Source organism: Carassius auratus, unplaced genomic scaffold (assembly GCF_003368295.1).
Source record: "Carassius auratus strain Wakin unplaced genomic scaffold, ASM336829v1 scaf_tig00014010, whole genome shotgun sequence".
NCBI lineage: Eukaryota > Metazoa > Chordata > Actinopteri > Cypriniformes > Cyprinidae > Carassius > Carassius auratus.
Window position 1 is genome coordinate 56,543 of NW_020524466.1, and position 11,782 is coordinate 68,324.

At 35.5% G+C, this 11,782-nt stretch overlaps 1 protein-coding gene and 1 pseudogene across 1 annotated transcript; both read left to right on the top strand.

Moving 5' to 3' along the window:
• The first annotated feature begins 1,404 nt into the window (after positions 1-1,404).
• Positions 1,405-5,174, top strand: LOC113074225 (NADH dehydrogenase [ubiquinone] 1 alpha subcomplex subunit 9, mitochondrial-like). The gene is made up of 11 exons (XM_026246985.1): positions 1,405-1,499; positions 2,239-2,409; positions 2,514-2,611; positions 2,690-2,781; positions 3,013-3,154; positions 3,321-3,423; positions 3,591-3,661; positions 3,760-3,836; positions 3,923-4,018; positions 4,754-4,820; positions 4,907-5,174. Exons 1-11 carry the CDS (start codon positions 1,445-1,447, stop codon positions 5,075-5,077), a joined length of 1,143 nt encoding a protein of 380 aa, XP_026102770.1. The 5' UTR covers positions 1,405-1,444; the 3' UTR covers positions 5,078-5,174.
• Positions 5,175-5,567: 393 nt separating this feature from the next.
• On the top strand, positions 5,568-11,107 carry LOC113074222 (probable polypeptide N-acetylgalactosaminyltransferase 8; annotated as a pseudogene).
• The last annotated feature ends 675 nt before the right edge of the window (positions 11,108-11,782 follow it).

Here is an 11,782-nt window from a genome sequence, read left to right on the forward strand (position 1 = left end):
TTATGTACTAGTAGTTATTCATTGGGTACTTGTATGTATTATTTAAGATACTAGTACTCATTCATTAGATAATGGTACTTATTTAATAGATACTAGTACACATTTATTAGATACTACTGTAGTATGATTTTTTATTTTACTAGTAATTTTTTATTGAACTCTACTGTAGCCATTTGGACTAGTCATAGCATAAAACGAATAAAAAAGCAGATCTGACTAGTTAAGATGAGAATAGTTACTAGTAGTGATTACAAAAGGTACTAGTGTCTAAAGAATAAGAACTAGTACCGAATGAATAACTACTATTATCTATTAAATAAGAAATAGTATCTAATTAAAAAGTACCAGTATCTAAAAAATAAGTACTAGTATAGTATCTTATGAATACTTAGTAGTAATATTTAAATAGATACTAGTTACTATTGCAATAATTACTAGTCAGAAATTAAAAGATGATATCAAAAACAGAATAACTACGAGTCCCTGTTCGTTTGGAAATATCTTCAACCTCTTCTAGAACTAGTGAGAATGCATTTGGCAATATCTTCATTTAAACAGATCATTACATAAACATGAGTACCTCTCCACCGTCCAATCAGAGTCCACGTGGTAATACAATACGCAGAATAAATTTGCATTAGGATTAGATTTTAAACTTTATTCTTATAAAAATATGCGATATATATATATATATATATATATATATATATATATATATATATATATACAGTACAGACCAAAAGTTTGGACAAACCTTCTCATTCAAAGAGTTTTCTTTATTTTCATGACTATTTAAATTGTACATTCACACTGAAGGCATCAAAACTATGAATTAACACAGGTGGAATTATATACATAACAAAAAAGTGTGAAACAACTGAAAAAATATGACATATTCTAGGTTCTTCAAAGTAGCCACCTTTTGCTTTGATTACTGCTTTGCTCACTCTAGGCATTCTCTTGATGAGCTTGATAACTTTACAAAAGACACTAGTACCTAAAGAATAAACACCCTAAAGAATAAGAACTAGTAGCTGAAGAATAAGCACTAGTACCATAACCTATATAATGGAAAGCATACTAGTATCTAAAAAATAAGTACTAACATGAAAAAAGATACTAGTATGCCTTATAGATTAAATGTTACCACAGCTTGCCATAGACGGTTGATTATACTGCGTCTAAACAATAAAATAATTACAAATAATACATAAATACTTTTATAGGTTTACCTCAACTTTAGTGCAAAGTGTGGGGAAACCCTTTATGTAGGCTAAGTGTTCTGTTTATTTTTTGTAATATATTTATAGCTTAGGTTTGCTTCTTTGAGGTATTTCACACCATATAAAAATCTTACTTTTTTACCGTACCTTTCAGCTTTCGCTTTTATCGCTTCGCGTTTGACCCTCCTCAGCCTCCGTCCTCCGTACTGACGGCCAGAATCATGGCGGCTGTCGCTCTAATTTGCCGTCCTGCGGGTGTCCTTCCCAAGCTCTCAGGTGAGCTCGCAGTTAGATTACTTTACCACACAGACAATGTGACTGTACAGAAACATTAATATAGATTAGAAGGTTAACAAGACGAACGATAAAGCGATTAGATGACGTTTAAACAAAATCGTTGTCTTGTGTTTTGTGACCCCGGCTGAAGACATCAGGCCTCAGCCTCACCTTTAATACATTGCTATTGTCAGAAATATGCTTTCATGCCATTTAAAACTATAAACACAGTCATTTTTACTGTAGAACCTTAGTTTTGTCACATTTTCAACTTAATGCAGTAACGTTAATATTTTTCTGTGTGGCGTGCAGCATAACCGGAGAATAACGTTACGTGTCAAAACATATTCAAGAGTATTTATACACATCACAAGCGCACAGAAGATACACAGAATGCTTGTTTTATCAATTTCCATTTCCTTTATACGTTCTGCAACCTTTAACATGTAATGTTTGTATGCGAAGTATTGTTATTCTGAAAGTCGTAGTGCTTTTTACCACGGTTAACCATGTAAAGCCTGACAAGTAAAAAGAATAGTGAGTGTTTTGTAGGTTTAGATTTTATAACATTTAGTTTTTAAACGTTTAAAATGAATATTTTAATTTATATTTTTATATAAATAAAAATATTTGTATTTATATTTTATATATATATATATATATATATATATATATATATATATATATATATATATATTCTTTATTTATATTTTATTTCTGTATATCATTTTCTCATCAGGTGCCTGTTCTCCGGTTTTGCTGGCGGCTGGTCCTGTGACGGTTCAGCACAGGAAGATCCATCATGCCGTGGTGCCCCGAGGAAAAGGAGGCCGCTCGTCTTTCAGTGGAGTAGCAGCGACAGTGTTTGGAGCCACTGGCTTTCTGGGGAGATATGTCGTCAACCGACTCGGTGAGTCATGATATTATTCATCGTAAAAACGTATTATTCATTCACTTATATATTATACATTGCCATTTCACCGATTTGAAAAATAAAGTATGGGTTTGTTTTAGGACGTATTGGCTCCCAGATCGTGATTCCTCACCGATGTGACCAGTACGATCTCATGTACCTCAGACCTATGGGTGATCTAGGCCAGATCCTCTTTATGGTAAATGCACTCACCAGCATTCAAGTTATTTCCAGAAGACGAGTTTCCTCTCTAATATGCTTTTTGATACTTTTACAGGAATGGGATGCAAGGGATAAGGAATCGATCAAAAGAGCGATTTCTCACTCCAACGTTGTAATCAACCTCGTGGGAAGAGAGTGGGAGACCAGGTACTAGAAAACAGCGCTGCATGATTTAGGGAAAAAGTATAATTGTGGTTATTCTGATAAAAATTGCAATGTGATTCAAAAATATGATTAAAAGAAATGATCAGTCTTTTGTTTCAACTAAACTCTTTCTAAACTAAACAGTTTTTACTCTGATACCTCAAGGTGGTCTGTAGATGTATTCCAATAGATTATGTTTCTATTAAACATGCTGTCTTTTTACCTCTTTTAAAGCAACTACAAGTTCGAAGACGTCTTCGTCTCCATCCCCCAGCAGATCGCAAGGGCAGCTCGTGAAGCCGGAATCAAAAAGTTCATCCATATGTCCCATCTCAACGCAGATATCCGCAGCCCTTCCAAGTACCTAAGGAATAAGGTAATGGTTTAATAATATAACACGCTTAATTAAAAACCATGCGTGTGCCAAATAGCAATTTAGGCTGCTAAGGTAGATCAAGTCAACACTAATACTTTCTACGAAGGTAAAGTGGATAATTGTGTTTTTGTTGTGTCATACCTGGTCATGTGTTTGACTCCTGCAGGCTGTAGGTGAGGCAGTGGTTCGGGAAGAGTTCCCCGACGCCATCATTATGAAACCTTCGGAGTGTTTCGGAAGAGAGGATAGGTTCTTGAACCACTTTGCTAGTAGGTTTCTGATTATATCCTGAAATCAGATACTGATTGTAAACATAAAAAAATATATACCTTGTTGTTGTATGTTTTGTGATGACAGAAGTAGAATTTGTTCTGTCTTAAAGGGACAGTTGATCCAGTTGTTAAATGGATATTTCCTGTAATTGCTGTTTTTTTAGACATGCGTTGGTTTGGCAAAGCTGTTCCTCTCATTGCAATGGGCAAGCAGACAGTCAAACAGCCTGTTCATGTGAGTATCAACCAATATGAACAGAAGGGAATGTAAATATTTGCCATCATGGTTTATGATTATTTCAGATTAAAGATGCAATATTTTATTTTTTTAAGGTGGTGGATGTGGCCAAAGCCATCGTCAGTGCCATTAAAGACCCTGATGCAAATGGAAAAACATATGCATTAGTTGGGTATGGGTCTTTTTTTCAAATTCACACTTTCCGATCTATGATTTCTTCTGTCCGAAACACTGTGAAATGAATCTCTTGCTCCACAGGCCAAACCGGTATCTACTTCATGACTTGGTGGAGTACGTATATGCCCTGGCCCACAGGCCTTATTTGGCTTACCCCATACCTCGCCCTCTCTATCAGTAAGCATTTTCTAAAAAATCTATTCACATTACTTCTCTTAAAGAAGCAGCAGGTTTATAGTGTCACCTAGACAGGTTTTTTTTTTAAGACAGGGTAAGGAAATGTAAGGAATAAATTGAAACTATAAAATAACATACTTTAAGATATAACAGATCTCAATTACTTTATTTAATTTACAAAAAAAAGAACCTTATGGCTTGAAAACAAAAACTAGAATATGTAATTATATCTATTACTATACCTTCTGACCACGTTATCATTAGTTTTTGGCTTGTTTCCAGTCTAAATTATTAAACACATTTAAATGAACTTCTACATTTACATAAGAAGCGAAATTGCATAAAATAAGAAGTCTTGTTTTATTAGAGGTTTATAAAGATGAAGTGAGTTTATGCTTAAAGACGAGTGTCTGGCAAGATGAAAAATCAACTCAACGCAAAGGGAAAACTAGTTTTTCTTGTTTGATCTTGTTTTAAGCATAAACTTTTCAGAAAACGAGACTTCATATGTTTCGTTTTCATCTCAAGTAAATTTTTATCTCGATTTAAGGATGTTTAGATATTTGTATTGGAAAACAAAACAAGAAATTCTGAGGACAGTAGATCTTTTGTCGTTGTTGCACTGAATACAACATTTAATGCCATGGGTCAAGAGAATGTATCATACAAAATTCACCTTTAACCTGACAATTTACACAAGTTTGAATACATTCCCTTTGTGTTTTCTGGTTTTAGCCTAATCGCAAGATTTTTTGAGATGAACCCATTCGAGCCCTGGACAACCCGTGATAAAGTCGACCGGGTATGTGTTTCAGAGCATTGCAAAGTGAGATATTTTGTTTGCTGTCAAGACCATAAATAGCTGACCATAAAAATGGTCTTTTGTAGTTCCACACAACGGACATGAAGTACCCTGACCTGCCAGGACTGGAGGATTTGGGCATCACACCGTCCTCCATCGAGCAGAAGGCCATTGAAACGTTGCGTCGTCATCGCCGTTACCGCTACCTGGATGCGGAGATCGGAGAGACCAAGCCTGCTAAAACAGTCAGCTATTAAACAAGCGGCAGTTGCTCTTGTGTCCAGTCAGATCTCTGCTGGCCCTAACGTGTTGTCTAGTTTTACTTCTGTACATAAATAAAGATATTCAACCTTATATCCTTGGCATGTTTTTTTCCCCTCTTGTTTTGAGTGTGATGCATTAACTTTATGTTTGCCCCTCAAATGTAAGAAAACAAATTACAGTGATTTTAAAAATGTGACCTGTTTTGTGGACAACATATTTGCAAGAGTTTAATATTAAGTGTCTTTAAAATGACATGTGATCTGTATGCTAAGTTATAGGGGCTGTACATGTTTGATAGAGATTAGTATTGATCGCATGAACATCAGGCTATTCAGTGTATTTTTTAATTCTAGAGTTTAGTTTTCTTGTGTTGCAAGATCCCATGTTTCTTGTTTAATAATATATTGTCTAACAAAGAATTACATTTTTAAAAAAATCAAAGAATTGTGAAAAACAATTTAGCAGCACAACTGTATTCAACTATTCAGCATATCAGAATGATTTCTGGAGGATCTTGTGATACTAAGGCTGGAGTAATGATGCTTAAAAATAGCTTTGCATCACAGGATAAAATTATATTTTAAAATATAAAGTATTGAAATACAAATAGAACTTTGGAACTTTGACTTCATGCCTCTGACCAAATCGGCAAAACTTGAACCACTCCCATTTCATTATCAGAGGTGGCTTGCGTAAATCAAAGTACACATTTGTTGACACTCAGGTTTATGTACAGGTCTTCGTATACCTCGTCGTAAGACATTTGGAAAATGAAGATTGCAGCAAAAGTGGTGTGTTTGTTAGTTATCGCTGTAGTAGTTTACAGTCTTGTGTACATGTCATTTATGGGACAGGTGAGGAACAGGTTACAAAGGCCAGAAGATCTGGAGATTCTCAGAAGATTGAAGAGAATAGAAGATCAAGTTTATAAAATAGGTGAGTTTGTGCTCATTACATACATTTGAGAACATATTATTTCTTCATGATTTCAACGCTTGTTTGTACAGGTGCTGGTCATATAATTATTATATCATCAAAAAGTTGATTTCACTAATTTCATTCAAAAAGTGAACCATGTATATTACATTCATTCATTACACACAGACTGATATATTTCAAATGTTTATTTCTTTTAATTTTCATGATTATAACAACTAAGGAAAATCCCAAATTCAGTCTCTCAGAAAATTAGAATATTACTTAAGACTATTACAAAAATTTTTTAGAAATCTTGGCCAACTGAAAAGTATGAACATGAAATGTATGAGCATGTACAGCACTCAATAGTTTGTTGGGTCTCCTTTTGCCTGAATTACTGCAGCAATGCGGCGTGGCATGGAGTCGATCAGTCTGTGGCACTGCTCAGGTGTTATGAGAGCACAGGTTGCTCTGATAGTGGCCTTCAACTTTTCTGCATTGTTGGGTCTGGCATATCGCATCTTCCTCTTCACAATACCCCATAGATTTTCTATGGAGTTAAGGTCAGGCGAGTTTGCTGGCCAATTAAGAACAGGAATACCATGGTCCTTAAACAAGATACTGGTATCTTTGGCACTGTGTGCAGGTGCCAGGTCCTGTTGGAAAATGAAATCTGCATCTCCATAAAGTTGATCAGCAGCAGGAAGCATGAAGTGCTCTAAAACTTCCTGGTATACGGCTGCTTTGACCTTGGACCTCAGAAAACACAGTGGACCAACACAAGCAGATGACATGGCACCCCAAACCATCACTGACTGTGGAAACTTTACACTGGACCTCAAGCAATGTGGATTGTGTGCCTCTCCTCTCTTCCTCCAGACTCTGGGACCCTGATATCTAAAGGAAATGCAAAATTTATTTTCATCAGAGAACTAACTTACAAATAACTTTGGACCACTCCGCAGCAGTCCAGTTCTTTTTATCTTTAGCCCAGGCAAGACACTTCTGACGCTGTCTGTTGTTCAAGAGTGGCTTGACACAAGGAATGCGACAGCTGAAACCCATGTCTTGCATACATCTGTTTGTAGTGGTTCTTGAAGCACTGACTCCAGCTGCAGTCCACTCTTTGTGAATCTCCCCCACATTTTTAATGGGTTTTGCTTCACAATCCTCTCCAGGGTGCGGTTATCCCTATTACTTGTACACTTTTTTCTACCACATCTTTTTTCCTTCCCTTTGCCTCTCTGTTAATGTGCTTGGACACAGAGCTCTCTAAAAAGCCAGCCTCTTTTGCAATTACCTTTTGTGTCTTTCCCTCCTTGTGCAAGGTTCATCTTTTGGACAATTGTTAAGTCAGTAGCCTTCCCCATGATTGTGTAGCCTACAGAACTAGACTGAGAGACCATTTAAAGGCTTTGCAGGTGTTTTTAGTTAATTAGCTGTTTAGAGTGTGACAGGTGTCTTCAATATTGAACCTTTTCACAATATTCTAATTTTTTTGAGACACTGAATTTAGGATTTTCCTCTTTCACATTATCATCAAAATTAAAGGAAATATACATTTGAAATATATCAGTCTGTGTGTAATGAATGAATATAATATACAAGTTTCACTTTTTGAATGGAATTAGTTAAACTTTTTGATGATATTCTAATTATATGACCAGAACCTGTATACCGTACTTTCATTTTCAGCCAAAGTAATAGAGGTCAAAAATCAAGAGGCTGTTGTGGAACAAAAAATCACAAAAAAGAAGTTGTATCCACAATCACCTCTCTTCCGTTCATGGGGAGCCGAACTCACAGAAGAAGAACAAATGGAAGCAGAGAGGCAGTTTCAGGAATTTGGATACAATGCGTTCCTCAGTAACAGATTACCACTGAACAGAACAATCCCTGATACTCGAAGCATCAGGTAACTCCTTAACTACTGTTTTCTAGCCGAAGATGTATTTTCTATATTAATATATGAAGAGTTCATTTGCAAAAACAGATAACTCAATTTTTTCTTACCAAATTATGTTTTTTTGATGTCATGTTTTTGTTGTGTTTTATTGTATTAGTTAGCTATATTGTTTTGTTATTTTTAAACTAATTTAAATAACCCAACTGCAGTTTAATTGAGATTGCACATTGTTAAATTGAAAATTGTTAAAAACAGAGTTATCGGTTTATCAAATGTAATGTATTCATATATATATATATATATATATATATATATATATATATATATATATGCAGATGTACTGTGAAGATCTACCCTAAGGACCTGCCAACCATTAGTGTGATTTTGATCTACTTTAATGAGGCTCTGTCAGTCATTAAAAGGGCAATCTGCAGCATCATCGACAAAACTCCTGCTCATTTGCTAAAGGAGATCGTCCTGGTGGACGACCACAGCTCCAATGGTTAGTTTTACCCTTAACATTTGTCTTATTTTATCTAATATTAGCTGTTTTCTTATTTATTTTTCAAGCATAAATCTGATATTTAATTTATGGAAAATATAGAGACTCATACTCCAAATATGAATTGTTTAATATAACAATTTATTCTGTTGCATGTTTTTCATTTCTCGACAGAGGATCTGCAATTGGCTCTAGATGAATATATTGATCGAATTAATAAAGACAACCCTGGTTTAATCAAGAAAGTGAGACACAAAGCGCAGATGGGGCTTGCCAAGGCCAGAATCTCAGGCTGGGAAGCGGCCACAGGTCAGGTGATAGCCATTCTGGACGCGCACATTGAAGTTCATTTGGAATGGTAAACATTAGCCCATGCTTAGTAATTAGAGGGACTTCATATCTCTGCTAAATATACATTTGACTGCCGTATTGTTCTAGGGCAGAGCCACTACTTGCAAGAATCAAAGCAGACAGGACAGTAGTGGTGTCACCAGTGTTTGACAATGTGCTTTTTGACACACTGGAGGTTACTGAGTATATTCCATCTGCTCATGCATTCGACTGGAACCTCTGGTGCATGTACGAGTCCTTCCGACCAGAATGGTACAAAAACAACGACCCATCAGTACCAGGGAAGTACGTGCTCCTTTTTCCACTATTGTTATTAATCACTTTCCCTTCACCTTCAACTGTTAATTTTAAATGCCCCCTGGATAGTGACACATACAGATTTTTTTATTATTATTATTTATTATATTTTTTTTCACAAAGTGGTTGACCAAATAATTTAACATTTATTTGCTTAATTTAGTTTCTAAATAATATATTTTTTGTTAGTTTTTTTTAACAAATCGGTTTGAGCAAACAACGCAACAAGAGTTGGCAATGTACCATTTATAAAGATGGTTGCTTATTTGATTCCTGAATGAATCAGTGTTTTTAGAATGAATCAGCTAAGGCAAAACCATGCAGCCTTTAAAAATGGTTGCTTGTTTAATTACTGAATCTGTGTTTTTTGAACTAATCGTTTAAACAATTCCTAAATGAATCTGTGTTTTTGATGAATTGGTTGAGTGGGTAATGCAACATTTATTTAAAACGGTTGATTTCTTGTTCCTCAACAATTTTACTTGCTCATAATGAGTCCGTTTTTGTAATCATGCTGGAACGGGAGTAAATGCAGCATTCATGTGTAAACTATACCAATAGTTTATTTTGTATTAGCTACAGTTTTGCGGTTTATGATTTGATGGAAGTAGAAACGTACAAGTAGTTTGATTTTTCTGCATTGTTAGGAGTCCCTCAATCATGGGTATTCTTGCCGCTGATCGTCAATTCCTGGGAGAAATTGGAGTTTTGGATGAAGGAATGACAATTTATGGTGGTGAAATGTTGAACTTGCAATACGTGTAAGTCAGTAATACATACCTTGGCTCCAAAGAATGCATATAATGTATGTGAAAGTGCTTGAATTTGATCAGTATATATAAATCAGGTCTGGCTCTGCGGTGGGAGTATTGAAGTGGTGCCATGTTCAAAGATCGCACACATTGAAAGAGAACATAAGCCATATTCACCCAGATCTCAGCAAACCCATGATTCGAAACGCCCTGAGAGTGGCTGAAATCTGGCTGGATGAATATAAATCAAATGTGAATATTGCCTGGAATCTCCCTCTAAGGTAAGAAGGAACAGTAAACTTTGTTTTAAGGTTAGCTCAAGCTGAAACTGAGTATTAACCGTCTTGTTTATAACTTCTAATTCCACTGATTCTCATATCAGCCTGGACCTGGTTGATAAATGAACTGTTTTTTCTTTAGAATCATGGGATTGATATTGGTGATGTAACCGAAAGAAAAAAGTTAAGAGAGAAACTCAAATGTAAGCCCTTCAATGGTATCTGGAAAATGTATATCCTCTTCTAGACAGCTGGGAAGACATAATTGGTTATGGTGTGGTAAGATATTATTTAATAGATGCTCAAAGTCTTCTGATACAATTCCCCTCCAAAATAGATTTAAATAAAGTTGGTCCATCTAAACTATTTATCCCTATACTGTCACTGTTTATTTCTCATGGCAGCTGAAGAATGACCTCCAGACAGTCTACTGTGTTGATCAAGGTGAAGTTCTGGAAGTGTCCCTGTTCTGTATGAATGTCATTACTATGACCCTCAGGTACTGTATGTGAGTGTAAACCTTTACCTTTAGGAACCATGTCCAAAAAGCACTCTTCATTTGACTGTCTCTCACAGCACTGTTATTACACCCGTAATGGAGAGGTCTACATTGGAGGCATCAAATCCCACACGTATAACTCTAACCGTTGTCTAATGGAATCCTGGTAGTGGAAAATACACCAGCGCTGCATGACTGTAAAAATGCCAAGGAGAAACGATTGAGTATATACTGGGGACTTTTCTCAGGTACAGTCCTGCTGTATTTTACAGCACATTGTTTATAGCATGCTTAAATGTGTGATTAACATGTACTGTTATAATCAGAGAAATTAATTATCTGGTCTCTGTTTCATTTTTAGGGAAACGCAATAAGGAACAGAAACACAAAATCGATGTCTTGAGATCGGACCAAGGAGAGGATTCCTACTATCGTCTTTATTGTGCAGACATGCACAGGACAGAAATGGACTATACAGCATGTTTATCAAAGACTTTTAAAAGGAAGTTTCACAGAGTGAAAATATAGTAGAGGAAATAGCTGTAGAAACCTCAAAATAATGTGTACAAGTATGTGAATGGAAATATGTGACACTGGACCACAAATCCAGTCATAACGGTCTTTTTAATTGAGATTTATACCTGATAACTTTACCTTATACCTGATACCTTATACTTAAATAAGCTTTCCATTGATGTATGGGTTTATGATCGGACAATATTTGGCAGATATACAACTATTTGGAAATCTGGAATCTGAGGGTGCAAAAAAATCAAAATATTGAGAAAATCACCTTTGAAGATGTCCAAATGAAGTTTTTAGCAGTGAATATTATTGCAAAATTAAGTTTGGTATATTTATGGTAGGAAATTTACTAAATATCTTCATGGAACATGATCTTGACTTAATATTAATATTTACTTTTGATCATTTCGACCCGTACAATGTATTTTTGGCTACAAATATATCCGTGTTACTTTTTGTGGTCTAGGGTCACATATACATTTGATTGTATTGGTCTGTGTATGAGGTCTGTGTCCTGTGACAGAAGTAATAATTTCAGTGCTGAACTCTGGTAGGCCTAACATTTCAAGATGTTCCTCAGACACTGATTAAACTATTACAGTAAAATGACGTTGGTGTTGGCTTTACAGCATAACAAATGACTAATGTAGGATAAATAACCATTTTAATA